General features: G+C 37.0%; 2 protein-coding genes across 27 annotated transcripts in view; both read left to right on the top strand.

Moving 5' to 3' along the window:
• The window catches only part of DLG1 (discs large MAGUK scaffold protein 1), a 270363-nt gene that overhangs the window by 152661 nt on the left and 101416 nt on the right, over positions 1 to 16286 (top strand). For all 26 annotated transcript variants that reach the window (XM_080656682.1, XM_080656681.1, XM_080656680.1 and 23 more), the window contains 4 exons: positions 1795 to 1919; positions 3622 to 3791; positions 4732 to 4868; positions 14493 to 14637. In XM_080656682.1, coding sequence (XP_080512808.1) covers positions 1795 to 1919; positions 3622 to 3791; positions 4732 to 4868; positions 14493 to 14637 — 577 coding nt within the window. The remainder of the gene's footprint in view (positions 1 to 1794; positions 1920 to 3621; positions 3792 to 4731; positions 4869 to 14492; positions 14638 to 16286) is intronic.
• LOC308241846 (large ribosomal subunit protein uL4-like) lies at positions 7131 to 9052 on the top strand. The gene has a single exon (XM_080655510.1). It carries the CDS (start codon positions 7709 to 7711, stop codon positions 8975 to 8977), a length of 1269 nt encoding a protein of 422 aa, XP_080511636.1. The 5' UTR covers positions 7131 to 7708; the 3' UTR covers positions 8978 to 9052.

Raw genomic sequence — 16286 nt, 5'->3', positions numbered from 1 at the left:
CTACTATCTGAATTTGGATCTCCTAGTCAAGTGAGGTAGATGACTGATTAAATTTCAAGTAAACATAGTATTAATGTATTGTACATATTTCAATGTGGTGTTCTGTTGTTGGGGTTTTTCCCAGCTTTATTGAGATAATTGACATAAAATTTTAACTTTTTATCTTATTCATTTTTCATTCTTTCCAAATGCCTTTTAAATTCCTTTATTTAGTCAGGACTGTACATGTATATTCACTGATTAAAGAACCTGAGTATACTGAGAATGGGGAAAATGTTGTTAAAGGGTACAAACTTGCAACTAGAAGATAAGTTCCTGAGATCTAATGCACAACATAATGATTATAGTAAATGATTCTGTATTATGTACTTCAAAATTGCTCTGAGACTAGCTTTTAAACGTTATCACCACAAAAAAGAAATAATAACTATGTGACATGATAGAGATGTTGACTAAAGCTACAGTGGTAATTAGTTGCAATATGTAAATGTATCAAATCAACACATTGTACACCTTAAACTTACACAGGTATATGTAAATTATATCTTATTAAAAAGCAAATAAAAAAAGAACTTGAGTACTTTCATAATTTGATAAACTCACACAACCTATTGATACTATTGCTGAGATTCTAGTAACTCTTGAGGAGTTGAGACTGAAAAAAACATTTTTTTAAATAGAATTTTAGGGCACATCATAGTAGAATGACTGTGGTAAGCTATTTAATACTAACAGTTAAATAATAGGTCCAGATATGTTGGCTTATTTGAATTGCTGAAAGCCAGAGTTGGAAAATTACAAAATAAACACTTTAAAAATACCATTGCTTAGAATAATTATCCTTAGAGACTTATAGCAGTAAAACCCTTTCTTCAAAGAAAATATTCAGAAATCCTATATATAAAACAAGCAAAAAGTAGGACTGCTTTGACAAATTGATTTTGCTATCAAGAAAGCTCACCAAAGTTAAATTCTCAGGTTAGGATTTCAGTATTAAAAAAGCCTTTTGCTGGTCAGGTGTCCTGGTTAAACAAGTCAAGGATAATAACAACTCTTACTTAGCAGATAAAATGTTGTCATTTTTTTAATGATTTCAGAGAGGAAGGGAGAGGGAGAGAGAGAAACGTCAATGATGAGAGAGAATCATTGATTAGCTTTCTCCTGCTTGCCCCCAACTGGGGATCTTGCCCGCAGCACGGGCATGTGCCCTGACCAGGAATTGAACCATGGCCTCTTGGTTCATAGGTCAACACTCAACCACTGAGCTATGCCGTCCAGGCAGAATGTTGTCATTTGAAAATAAGCTGATGGCAAAGTTAGCAGAAGAAAAGCTCCACCCCAACCCTTTCTTAAAAGACTAAAATAATATATTGGTTTTACCTACTCAGAAATAATAGCAACAAAAAGAACAATCACTTCAGTGTTTTTCTCTTAGAGACATTTGCCTTACCCAACATGAGCGAGGTACAGTCTAAAAGAAAAGATCTAGTAGTGACACCTTTGCAGAGAGGTGATTAATCCAAGGACAAATTGTAAATACTTGTAAAGAAAGAACCATAGACTTGACTCTAAAAGTGTACTCAGTATCTGTTCTTCAATCTTACCTACTCAGCATTAATGCCTCTGAATTCTTCATAGAGAGAAAAAGCTTTCCTTGTGTTTCTTAATTTAGAATATTCATATTCATATTCTCTGGCAGGTATCTTTATGAGTTTGTTCCCTGTTCCTATAATGACAGGAACCTATCAATAAAGATAATTATTATTCACTGATTTTTTTTTTCTCTATCCTTAGGGAAATTCAGGGCTTGGCTTCAGCATCGCAGGAGGTACGGACAACCCACACATTGGAGATGACTCAAGTATTTTCATTACCAAAATTATTGCAGGGGGAGCAGCTGCCCAAGATGGAAGATTGCGGTATGTTTTGCACTTTATATTAAGATACTGAATCCACTTTGTATATTTTTCTTTAGGCAAACTGAACAAGGCATAAATACAAAAAGAAACACTATCACAATAATTAATGTAAGGTAGATGTTCAAATAATGAGTGAATGAGATAACTGTGCTCTAAGCATTGTTTCTTCTCTCATTTAGGAATTTAATTTTTTCTTACTTTCTATTTTCAAATAAATTCACAATTTTTTTTATATTTTCTGGGTATGAAACATATATATAAACATATTTAAGATACAGGGATCAGGTATCTCTGAGTTTGTATTTCCTACCACAAAGAATAAAGATTATGTAAACTTTAAATATATTTTTTAATTGAATACATGAAAATAACAGTTATTTAAACTCTTGTTTAAATTTAGTGTTCCATTTCAGAAGATATCTTTAGCATACCTAGTTATTTCCTTAGGCCATAGATTATAGGAATTTTATTCACTTGTTTATGATATATATAGTGGCAGTTTTAGGATAAGGAATTTACATGGTCTGTAAAAAAAAACACCGTATTTTAAGGTTATTGGTACCTCATGCCGTTCTTCAGTTTCTAAGCTTCTCACTGGACATGACAGGTGGTATATTAATTTAATTCTATTAGATATAAAATAAATAATTTGACTATTCATATAAATGTAGACATTTATTTCCTGATTATGTTACTGACCTTTTATTTGTGCTTCTGATAGTGAAAATTAATATGTCCCATTTGTTTCACTGAGGGAACATACCTATAGTATTAACTCTAAGGGATCATTGTCTTTGGATTTAGCATTTCTTTTCTCTAAATATTAAAGTTAATTGGGTATAGAATCTTATCAAGATCAATTTTAATATTTTAATTACGTTTTGTTCTCCTTCCCCACCCAACTTTAAATGACCATCTTCCTCTTCTCTCCCAACCCCCAAAATGAGACCAGAGCTAGGGCAAAAAATTAGAACTAGGAATGAATCAGACTTTAAAAAAACACTGCTATGTCAAATTAAGTTATTTACATTATAACCTTTTAATTTATATACTAGTATATAACCTTGAACTTTATATAAATCTGAACAAATGACTTTATTTTTTCTAAATCTAGTATCTAAGTTGGAAAAGGCAATCAAAAAATATTTTGGATAAATCTCAGTTTTGCCACTTACTATCTCTGTGACCTTAAGCTAGATATTCGGTCTGAGTCTTTTTTTTATCTTTGAATGACAACCCTGTTGGTCATTATCTGAGTGGCCTTGGGAAATTATTTAAACGCTTTGTGCCTTAGTATCTTCATCTGTAAATTAATGATATAAATAGGTACCTACCTTATAAGAGTTAAATTAAGCACTAAAAGAAGTAGTTGGCATGTGGTTAATGCTAAATAAATATTTGATATTTTTCTAAAGTGTTAAGCCTACACATAGTAAGCATACAAATTGCAGCTGTTATTATTCAATATTTTTGTATAATCTCTTATTTGTACTGTTTCTTTTGTTGGCCAATGGGAAATGTTTTTATTTATTAATATGAGTATTTGATACATTGTAATTTAACATGCAGTTTCTTCACTTATATTTTCTCTAGCAAATAATTCTCTTTACCTTTAAAATGAAAAGGCCAACAAAAAAATTGGCAAAATGAAAAATTGATATTTAAATTTTTAATACTTAATTTTTATTTTTATTTTTCTCAGGGTCAATGACTGTATATTGCGAGTAAATGAAGTAGATGTTCGTGATGTAACACATAGCAAAGCAGTTGAAGCTTTGAAAGAAGCCGGGTCTATCGTACGCTTGTATGTTAAAAGAAGGAAACCGGTATCAGAAAAAATAATGGAAATAAAGCTCATTAAAGGTCCTAAAGGTATAAATAAATCACACTAAGACAAATTAAGTAAGATATCTTTGAATTAAGTATAACTACGAAGTTATTTATGACACATTCTAAGATTAACAATACTGGGAATGTACAGAACTTAAATGAATTTTTAGAATTTCTACTATTTCTACTGATTTTTGTCTTAAGTAGACTTCTACTTAAATACTTTGAAGTAATGTATAGTGTGGATATTAACTTGTAATCTTTAATCCATATATGTTAAATGCAAGTACAAAGACTAAGTTAAAAGAAGAAAATATGAATGTATTATTAGCAGTTCATCTGCAATGAGGATTATTAAGATTTGATTTCTGAATTTTGAAAGCATGGGTGGAATTAAGGATAAATAGAAATATTGATTCTAATTTGTGATTCATGGAAGAGGTGGTACTCCAATGAACAAAATAAGGAATAGAGAGCTACAAATTTGTTTGGTACTAAAGCTATGAGATTTATGAATTCCATAAATGCGTTATTTAAAATTCGTAGAATATTGGGAAAATATTCACATTTTTGAAGCTTATTCTGCCCATCACCAGCAGACAATTTTATTATTTTTTTCTTAATTGTTTTAATCTCCTGAAGGTATTAAAAGTGTTAGTAAGAAGCAGTTATGTTCGAAACAAAAGTGAAACATAATTTTACAATGTCTCTTTGAACTAACAAACTAATTCATTTACAAAGAGACTTTAAGACATAACCTGGGAGGGGGGGACAGAGGAACTTATTTGTAACAGGAGCAGTTATAATTACAGTTGTCTCCTGATTGAGAACAAATATTTAGGAATTTAAAAGTAGGTAAATAGATTATTTTCTATTTTAAAAACATAGTGTGAAATTACCACCTTCTGTTTTCCATCCATTTCTTTCTGGACTTTAGTTCACATTTACTGATGAAATTCTAAAATTAGTGTGTTCCAAACAGGTCTTGGGTTCAGCATTGCTGGAGGTGTTGGAAATCAACATATCCCTGGGGATAATAGCATCTATGTAACCAAAATAATTGAAGGAGGTGCAGCACATAAGGATGGTAAACTTCAGATTGGAGATAAACTTTTAGCAGTAAGTATAAGAAATGTTGTTTTGAAAATTATTTTGATTATGTCTTTTTTTTTTTTTTCCAACAGACTCTGGAATTTCAACATGCCAAAAATGTTTAAATTATTTAAACGCGTGCATACTAGCCTTACTTTAGTCAAAACCTGCAAATGATTCTTGGTATTATCTTTATTTTTTATTTCAATTTCCTCTACCAGCTCCCCTACCTTTTTTTTTTTTTTTTTCCTTCTATTTTTTGTTGATGGTTTAGGGCAGTGGTTAGCAAACTGCAGCTCGCGAGCCACATGCGGCTCTTTGGCCCCTTGAGTATGGCCCTTCCACAAAATACCACAGCCTGGGCGAGTCTATTTTAAAAAGTGGCATTAGAAGAAGTTTAAGTTTAAAAAATTTGGCTCTCAAAAGAAATTTCAATCGTTGTACTGTTGATATTTGGCTCTGTTGACTAATGAGTTTGCCAACCACTGGTTTAGGGTTTGGATTTACAGAATTGTTTAATCATAGCTCTTTTGTTCATAACACAGTGTCATTCTTTGTTCAGATGTGACTTATTTATTTAGTTTTATACTTAAGTTAATTGATTGTTTTATTTATAATATAATGAAAACTGCTTGAGTCATTACACAACCCAACAATTTGTTATTTCTTTGCATTTTATTTTATTATTTTTGTCCTTTTTATTTAATTTATTGGGGTGACACTGGTTAACAAAATTATACCAATTCCATGTACACAAGTCTACAACACATCATCTGTACACTGTATTGTGTGTTCACCAGCCCAAGTCAAGTCTCTGTCCATCACCATTTATCCCCCTCTATACCCTTCTCCACCTCCCTCTACTACCCCTCCCCACCAGCAATCACCACTTTGCATTTTAAAAATTGTTTATTCACACACACACACACATATATATATATATATATATATATATATATATATATATGTTTAAATATTTCATTCAGTATTATTTGTTTTGAAAATTTTTTAAGGCTGTTATGCTATATATAGTCTTTTAATATGTTTTTTACTAAATATTGTTTTACTAAGACTTATCCATATTGTTGCCTAGAGCTGAAATTTGTCCATTTTACCTCTACATAATATTCTATTCTGGGACTATACCACAGTTTATTTATCTAATCTTCATCAATAACTGTCTTAGTCTATGCACGTTCCCTAGAAAGACAAAACCTGAAGCAAAGCTCCTATACTAAGTATGTGTAATGCGGTGGTGGAATCTCAGCAGAGCTAGAGTGGGTGAATATAAAAAGTGAGGCAGAGAATGAGGAAAAGCTTATACCAGATATTATGTTTCTGAGCTGACTATAATTTCATAAGAAAATGTAGTTGATGGCTTATCGTGTAGGACAGTCTTCCAGGCAGGTCATGAGGAACCAGCCATCAGGGAAAAAAAAAAAGGCTTTATCTGCTAGCCTGTTTAGTCCTCTGTCTCTTGTTAATTAGTCTACACCCATGGGGGTTAATTTTTGGACTGTGTTACCCAATCCTCTGGGTAAATTCTAGGGAAGCCAGCTCACTCACTCTGTGGCACAGCACTTCCCCTGAACTCAGAAATGGTGGAAAGAGCTACGTAGAGCCTTAGTAGTCTAAGCAAGTCAAATATGGGTTTCTGATGTGTTACAGCTCCTACTATGTGGAACACATCAACCATGCCCAAGCCCAGTCCTTACTGCAGAAGAGGTTGAAAGAGATGGTAATGAATGGTAGGAGACAAGGTGAGAGGAGAAGTAGCCAGGAGTCCACTAAGCAAGCAGCCAAACCCTAGTGGGCAAGTAGGCTGAAGTGAATCTGAAAAGACACGTGTATAGTGGTGAATTGGGTTATTTCTTTTCTTTTTCTTTCTTTCTTTTTTGTACTATGAATAATTCTGCTAGGAAGACCTTTTGTGTGTTCTAGTACATTGTACAGGGTACAAAATTTTCACTTAACTCTTTAACTTAGGTGGAATTTAATGGATCACAGCCTATCAGTAATATTATACAAAACTATCATAATGTTTTCCAAACTCCTTGTAAAAATTTTACATTTCCATCAACAATATATAAATGATTCCCTTGTTCTACATGCTGTCCAGTACTGCTTATTATTACAGCAAGCAGATGGACTGATTATTTTTTAGTTAATGATGGGGAAGAGGCGGAGCTGACCTTGAAATGCTTTTCACTAACATCCTGTCACAGCTATGACTTGTTACTCTTCCCCAAGCTACAACCAAAACCCCCTCATCATCACTTGCATACACACACACATTCTCTCTCTCACACACACACACACTCACTCCAGCACTACACCCATATTTACCAGTTCAAAAGAGTCTTCTTTTTCCACTGGGTTTCTCTTTTATTTTTAATTTCTTGAATACCATGTTTTCCTTTATGGTTTCCTCAAAATCAATTTTAGTGGTAGGGAGCCAACAATTTATGCTGATTTACCATTGAGTGTGGCTTTGGTAGTCATTATATTCTTAGTTCTCATATTAATTGACACATTAAGCATTTGACACACCTTCTTCCTTCTTCAAACACTTTTCTATTTTGCTGAATAGTCACCTTCTATCTTGGTATTTCGCTTACCTCACTAGTCACTTCTCATTCTCATTTTGGGTGCATCTTCTCCCTAATCTCTAAACATGAAATGATCCAGACTCAGTCCTTATATATTTTCTCTTCTCTCTTTGATTTAATGGGTTCATTTGCATATGATAATACTAACTATTGTTTTCTGAACTTTAGTTTTATTTTTACACACACACAGACACACCCTTTTTGTGCATAAATGAAATATATAAATATCAGAGAGGAGCGTGGCCTTCTCTCTCCGCCATGGCGTGTGCTCGTCCACTGATATCTGTGTACTCTGAAAAGGGGGAAACATCTGGCAAAAATGTCAATTTGCCTGCTGTGTTCAAGGCTCCCATTCGACCAGATATTGTGAACTTTGTTCACACCAACTTGCGCAAAAACAATAGACAGCCCTATGCTGTCAGTGAATTGGCAGGACATCAAACCAGTGCCGAGTCCTGGGGTACTGGCAGAGCTGTGGCTCGAATTCCCAGAGTCCGAGGTGGTGGAACTCATCGTTCTGGCCAGGGTGCTTTTGGGAATATGTGTCGTGGGGGCCGCATGTTTGCACCAACCAAAACCTGGTGCCGTTGGCACCGCAGAGTAAACACAACACAGAAACGATATGCCATCTGTTCTGCTCTCGCCGCCTCAGCCTTACCAGCACTGGTCATGTCTAAAGGTCACCGTATTGAGGAAGTTCCTGAACTTCCTTTGGTGGTTGAAGATAAAGTTGAAGGCTACAAGAAAACCAAGGAGGCTGTTTTGCTTCTTAAGAAACTTAAGGCCTGGAATGATATAAAAAAGGTCTATGCCTCTCAGCGAATGAGGGCTGGCAAGGGCAAAATGAGAAACCGTCGTCGTATCCAGCGCAGGGGACCTTGTATCATCTATAATGAGGACAACGGTATCATCAAAGCCTTCAGAAACATCCCTGGAATTACTCTGCTTAATGTAAGCAAACTGAACATTTTGAAACTTGCACCTGGAGGGCATGTGGGCCGTTTCTGCATTTGGACTGAAAGTGCTTTCCGCAAGTTAGATGAGCTGTATGGCACTTGGCGTAGAGCTGCCTCGCTCAAGAGTAACTACAACCTTCCCATGCACAAAATGCTCAATACGGACCTTAGCAGAATCTTGAAAAGCCCAGAGATCCAGAGAGCCCTGCGAGCACCACGCAAGAAGATTCACCGCAGAGTCCTGAAGAAGAATCCACTGAAAAACCTGAGAATCATGTTGAAGCTAAACCCATATGCAAAGACCATGCGCCGGAACACCATTCTTCGTCAGGCCAAGAACCACAAGCTTCGGGTGGATAAAGCAGCAGCAGCACTAGAAGCCAAATCAGATGAGAAGGGGGTTCCAGGCAAGAAGCCTGTGGTAGGGAAGAAAGGAAAGAAGGCTGTTGGCCTTAAGAAGCAGAAGAAGCCTTTGGTGGGGAAAAAGGTTGCAGCTACCAAGAAACCAGCAGCCGAGAAGAAGCCCGCAGAAAAGAAACCCACCGCAGAAGAAAAGAAGCCCGTGGCATAAACTTAAATTTGTTTATTCCATAACAGTCACATCATTTTGGACAGATAATTTTGAATAAAAATATGATCAAAGGCAATGAGAAAAAAAAAAAAAGAAATATATAAATATTTAACATTGTTTTTGTCAAAACATTTGAAAAGCCCTGAGATTTTATCTAGTCTCCTTTTATATGTCTCCAAGAGTCATCTCAAATTTAATATATCTAAAAATAAACTTCTAAGTCCTTCCCCCACTTATTACCCTCAACTCCTTCTCTTTGCACATTCTTCACATCTCATTACATGGGAACTTTATCTTTCTATTTGACCAGGTCTAAAACTTTAGGATAATCCTCTTTTTTTTTTTTAATAAATCTTTATTGTTCAGATTATTACAGTTGTTCCTCTTTTTCCCCCCCATAGCTCCCCTCCATCCAGTTCCCACCCCACCCTCTGCCCTTACCCCCGCCACTGTCCTCATCCATAGGTGTACGATTTTTGTCCAGTCTCTTCCCACACCCCCCAGACTCCTTTCCCCCCGAGAATTGTCAGTCCACTCCCTTTCTATGCCCCTGATTCTATTATATTCACCAGTCCATTCTGTTCATCAGATTTTTAATTCACTTGATTTTTAGATTCACTTGATAGATATGTATTTGTTGTTCATAATTTTTATCTTTACCTTTTTCTTCCTGTTCTTAAAGAATACCTTTCAGCATTTCATATAATAGTGGTTTGGTGGTGATGAACTCCTTTAGGTTTTTCTTATCTGTGAAGCTCTTTTCTGACCTTCAATTCTGAATGATAGCTTTGCTGGGTAGAGTAATCTTGGTTGTAGGTTCTTGCTATTCATCACTTCGAATATTTCTTGCCATTCCCTTCTGACCTGCATAGTTTCTGTTGAGAAATCAGCTGACAATCGTATGGGTGCTCCCTTGTAGGTAACCAACTGTTTTTCTCTTGCTGCTTTTAATATTCTCTCTTTGTCTTTTGCTCTTGGCATTTTAATTATGATGTGTCTTGGTGTGGTCCTCTTCGGATTCCTTTTGTTTGGGATTCTGTGCACTTCCTGGACTTGTAAGTCTATCTCTTTCACCAGGTGGGGGAAGTTTTCAGTCATTATTTCTTCAAATAGGTTTTCAGTATGTTGCTCTCTCTCTTCTTCTGGCACCCCCATAATTCTGATGTTGGTACGCTTGAAGTTGTCCCAGAGGCTCCTTATACTACCTTCAAATTTTTGGATTCTTTTTCCTTTTCTGGTTGGATGTTTTTTACTTCTTTGTATTTCAAATCTTTGACTTGATTCTTGCGATCCTCTAGTCTGCTGTTGGATCTCTGTATATTATTTTTTATTTCAGTCAGTGTATGCTTAATTTCTAGTTGGTCCTTTTTCATATCCTCGAGGGTCTCACTAAATTTATCTGCCTTTTCTAGAAAATTCTTGAAAAACCTTGTAACCATGGTTTTGAACTCTATATCCAGGCGTTTGCTTTCCTCCATTTCTTTCATTTGTGACCTGTTTCTTTGTCTCCGCATTTTGGCTGCTTCCCTGAGTTGATAGAGTGGCTTTGTGTGCTAGGTGTCCTATAGGGCCCAGTGGGTCGGTCTCCTAGTTACCTGAGGTAGACACTCTTGGTGCACCCCTTTGTGGGCTGTGTGCACAGTCTTGTTGTAGTTAAGCCTTGATTGTTGTTGGTATCACTGGGAGGAATTGACCTCCAGGCCAATTGGCTGTGAGGATCAGCTGTGTCTACAATGGGAGAACTTCTGTGCTGGAGACACCCTTATGAGACAAGACTTGCAAAATTGCAAAAGCCTCTGTGCTCAGCTTGGATGGGGCGGAGTCTCAGAGCAGAGCAGACAGCAATGGCTTCCCGTCAGCCCTGCCCTATGAGGCCCCTGTGTCTCAGTGTCCTGTGGTAATCGCTGCAAGCACCTCTGAGAGAAAGCCGCCCTCGAGTTTCACCCACTGCTAGACAGTCCAGTTTCTTTCCGAATGAGTCTAGGTCCCCAGAGTCTCGCCTGGAACTGGAGTTCAGAGCCATCAGGAGCTTTTGTCTCCCTCCTGATTGAGAAAGCCTGCCACATACTCAGTTGCCAGCCCTTTCCATGCACACGTGCCTCGCTACCTCTGCCTTCCGCAGTTCCTCTGAGTCTCAGTGTGCTTTTCTTTTTCCTGACCAGTTTCTCCCCGAATGAGTCTGGGTCCCCAGATTCTCGCCCGGAACTGGAGTTCAGAGCCGTCGGGAGCTTTTGTCTCCCTCCCGATTGAGAAAGCCAGCTGCGTACTCAGTTGCTAGCCCTCTCAGCATGCACTCCTTGGTACCTCTGCCTTCCGCAGTTCCTCTGAGTCTCAGTGTGCTTTTCTCTTTCCTGACAGTCCAATTTCTCCCCGTATGAGTCTGGGTCCCCAGAGTCCCGCCCAGAACTGAAGTTCAGAGCCGTCGGGAGCTATTGTCTCCCTCCCGGTTGAGAAAGTCAGCCGCGTACTCAGTTGCCAGCCCTTTCCATGCGCGCGCCTTGGTACCTCTAGGATAATCCTCTTTCTTTCACACTCCACATTGAATCCCTTAGCAAATCGTGTCAACTCATTAGCTATCTAATGCTGCCTAAAAATAAAAAATAGTGACTAAAACAATAACAATCATTTATTTGCTTACACTTCTGCAATTTGGGTAGGGCTTGCCCGAACAGCCTATCTCTACTCCACATAATATCAACTGGGGTGGCTCAACTAGGGCCAGGGATCCACTTCGAAGTTGGCTGGCTCACATATGGTGGATAAATTGTTGTTGGCTGTCAGCTGGTAGCTCAACTGGGGCTGTTAGCCAAGTGTTTAATTCTCCAGTGTCCTCTCCACATGGCTAAGTTGGACTTCTCACAGGATGGTAGGTTCCAAGAGGGACATACCAAGAGTGAGCCTTCCAAGAAGACAAGCTCCAATGTGTGGCATTTATCAACCCTCTCTTTACATCAGTTACTATTATGTCATTGGCTAAAGCTAGTTACAAGGCCAAGCAAGATTCACTGTAGGAAGGGATTTTACAAGGGTATGAATACCAAGATGTATGGCTCGTTGCAGGCCACCAAAGAAACAATATACCACAGCTATGTATTTCAAAATGCAAGCACTCCTCACTATACACAATTATTTGGGACCATAAAAATTATTATGCAGCCCTAACTGGTTTGGCTCAGTGGATAGAGCGTCGGCCTACGGACTGAAGGGTCCCGGGTTCGATTCCGGTCAAGGGCATGTACCTTGGTTGCGGGCACATCCCCAGTAGGAGGTGTGCAGGAGGCAGCTGATTGATGTTTCTCTCTCATCGATGTTTCTAGCTCTCTTTCACTCTCGCTTCCTCTCTGTAAAAAATCAATAAAATATATTTTTTTAAAAAAAAATTATTATGCAGTTGAAACCCTGAAAGGCAATATTAATAATCAGTGGAGAAAGTTATGGTTTGACAAAAATTTAGAAATTTTTGTCAAAACATGAAAACTCTCCTGCTATTGATTATAAAGGTACAAATTAGGACAATAAAAAGTATACTAAAACAAATATTTGTTTATTTAGCACATTGTAATTTAAGACATTAGAAACATTTACAGTATTTTTTTCTTTGCCAAAAAAATTTACCAAAAAGAAGAGCAATCTAAACTTAAAGCAAGCAGAAAGAAGAAAGGAAATAATAAAGATTAGAGCAGAAATTAATGAAATAGTCAGTAGGGAAACCATAGAGAAGATCAACAAAACCAAAACTTGATTCTTTGAAAGGTTTACAAAATTGACATTTAGCTGGACTGACAAAGGGAAAAAAAGACTCATTTCTAAAAGTAGGAATGAAAGAAGAGACATAAGAGAACACTTTTATTTATGAACAACTATATGCCAACCAACACATTAGATAACTTAGATAAAATGGATAAATTCTTAAGAAAGACACAAAGTACCTCTTCTATTCACTGTTGCACTGATAGGACAACAAAGAACGAAAAAGACATTCAGATTGAGAAGGAAATATACAACTATATTTGTAGGTTATGTCATAATGTATATAGAAAATACTAAGGAACCTAACATAACTAATAAACAAGTTTACCAAGGTTGTAGTATACACCATCACCACCTAAAAATCAATTCTGTTTTTACACAGAAAATAGATGAATGGTGAATAAATAATTGAAAAAAAATCTCAACTTGTCTATTACCAGTGGAAATACAAATTTAAATATAATTGATGTATAAATTAAAATGCATAATTTTACAGGCTCTTTTTATATGGTAAATTGATAATATTCAGTGTTTGCAAAGGTCTGAGTAGATGGGTACTCATATTCTATGGGTATAAATGTACTAAATCAATTTTTTAGAAGAACAGTTTAAACTATTAAGATTGGAATGGCTAAATAAATTATAATAGAATTCCACAATGGGGTACTGTACAATAGTTTTTTAAATGAGATAATTCTTTGTAGCCCAATATGGAATGATCTCTAAGCTACCTTATATTAAAAATCAAGTTGCAGAACAAAAACCTTGTGGTTTCATTTTCTTTAAAAAAAAACAAACACAAAACTAAAACATACCTACACACATTCCTAAATGCCCAAGAGTGTGTGGGAGCCCTAAGCAGAGGATTACGCTGGATGGTCAAGGCCAATTCGCCGTACGCATGTGCAAAGGCAAGGATACAGCAGTTTTACTGTATGCACTGCACAGGCGTATGTTTCTATAATCCAAATATTGATGTCACTATTTGGCAAGAACTCTCTTTTGTCTAAGTTGCTATAAGAGTGTGTTGCTGACCAGCAGGTGGCTGCCTCCTATGTTTGCTGTGGCTACTTTGTGAAGCTGCTTTGTGGGGTACTTTGAAGAGCTACTTTGTCTGATGGCTCCTTGTTAGCAATGGCCACTTGGTTTGCAATAAAGTCTCTATACGCCTACCACTTCTCATATCTTCTCTGTCGTTCACGGGGGTACAGCCCCTAGCAGAAAAGGACTTGTACTCCCACCATTGGCCCAGCAAGCAGGGTTCAGGAGTAAGTGCTCTGACAGAGTGGAAAGAAGAGTTCAGTCTTGGGGATTGGGAAGAAGAGGGCTAGAATCAAAATTGGCTATTTCATTAACATACATAAACAACTTCACTTATAACTTGCTGATATCATAGACCAGTGTTTGGCAAACTGTGGCTCGCGAGCCACATGCAGCTCTTTGGCCCCTTGAGTGTGGCTCTTCCACAAAATACCATGGCCTAGGCGAGTCTATTTTGAAGAAGTGGTGTTAGGAGAAGTTTAAGTTTAAAAAATTTGGCTCTCCAAAGAAATTTCAATCGTTGTACTGTTGATATTTGGCTCTGTTGACTGAGTTTGCCAACCACTGTCATAGAAAATAAAAATGGGTATTTTCTTTCCACACCCCTTTATATTCTTTAAATCACTCCCATATTTTTCTTACCTTTGATGTAAATATTTACCACCAAAAAGCAGAAAGCAAGTCAACATGTTTTAAAATAAATGTCTTGGTGATTTTCTTTTAGGTGAATAGTGTGTGTTTAGAAGAAGTTACTCATGAAGAGGCAGTGACTGCTTTAAAGAACACATCTGATTTTGTTTATTTGAAAGTGGCAAAACCTACAAGTATGTATATGAATGATGGCTATGCACCACCTGATATCACTAACTGTAAGTCCCTTTGCTTTCATCTATGTTATTGTTGCCTTAGATACTTTTTTTAGTCTCCTTGTAGTAGACTCTTTTTTTTTTTTAATCTTTATTATTGAGAGTATTACAGATATCCCCCTATTGTCCCCCTCCAACCAGTTCCAACCCCACTCCAGGCCTTCACCACCCTATTATCTGTGTCCATAGGTAATGCATATATGCTTATAAGATTTTTGATTAATCTCTTCTCGCTCCCCTCCTTCCCCCTGTCCTTTGAGATTAGTCAGTTTGTTCCATGCTTCCATACCTCTGGTTCTATTATATTCATCACTTATTTTGTTCATTAGATTTCTTTTCATTTATTTTGATTTTTAGATTCAATTGTTGATAGATATGTATTTACTGCCATTTTATTGTTCATATTTTTTACCTTCTCCCCTCCTTCTCCTTCTTCTTCTTTTTCCTCTTCCTCTTCTTAAGGATTAGCCTTCAACATTTCATGTAATACTGGTTTGGTAGTTGATTAACTTCTTTAGCTTTTTCTTGTCTGTGAAGCTTTTTATCTGATCTTCAATTCTAAATGATAGCTTTGCTGAATAGAGTAATCTTGGTTGTAGCCCCTTGCTATTCATCACTTTGAATATTTATTGCCACTCCCTACTGGCCTGAAAAGTTTCTGTTGAGAAATCTGCTGACAGTCACATGGGCACTCTCTTGTAGGTAACTAACTGTGTTTCTCTTGCTGCTTTTTAGATTCTTTTTTTGTCTTTAACCCTTGGCATTTTTATTATGATGTGTCTTGGTATGGGCCTCTTTGGATTCCTCTTGTTTGGGACTCTGCGCTTCTTGGACTTGTAAGTCTATTTCTTTCACCAGGTGGGGGAAGTTTTCTGTTATTATTTCTTCAAAGAGGTTTTCAATATCTTGCTCTCTCTTCTCCTTCTGCACCCCCATAATGCGAATATTGGTACACTTGAAGTTGTCCCAGAAGCTCCTTACACTTATCTTCATATTTTTGGATTCTTTTTTCTTTTAGCTCTTCTGATTGGGTGTTTTGTGCTTCCTCATATTCCAAATCATTCATTTGATTCTCAGAATCCTCTACTCCACTGTTGAATTCCTGTAAATTATTCTTTATTTTAGTAAGTGTATGCTTAATGTCTGACTGGCCCTTTTTCATGTATTTGATGTTCTCACTAAGGTTCTGAAAAGTCTCACTAAGATGCTTGAAAATCTCACTAAGTCCCTTGAAGCTCTCATTATGATGCTTGAGCAACCTTATAACCATTGTTTTGAACTCTGTATCTAGTAGTTTGCTTGCTTCCATTTCATTTAGTTCTTCTGTTCTTTCATTTGTGACATGTTTCTTTGTCTCCACATTTTGGCTATTTCTGTATATTAGGTAGAGCTGCTATGTCTCTTGGAATTGGTAGAGTGGCCTTGTGTAGTAGGTGTCCTTTTGAGTCGAGTGACTCAGCCTCCCCAGTCACCTGAACTGGGCCCTCTAGGTGCACCCTGTGTGGGCTGTGTGGACAGTTTTGTCATAGTTGAGCCTTGATTGCTGTTGGCATCAGCAGGAAGAATTGACCTCCAGGCCAATTGACTGTGAGGACCAGCTGTGACTGCAGTGGAAGAGCTGCTGTGCAGGAGACACTCCTGTGGAGCAGGAC

This window comes from Plecotus auritus (assembly GCF_963455305.1).
Source record: "Plecotus auritus genome assembly, chromosome: 2".
Lineage (NCBI taxonomy): Eukaryota > Metazoa > Chordata > Mammalia > Chiroptera > Vespertilionidae > Plecotus > Plecotus auritus.
Note: the sequence above shows the minus strand (reverse complement) of the source record. Positions and strands in the feature narration are given on the sequence as shown.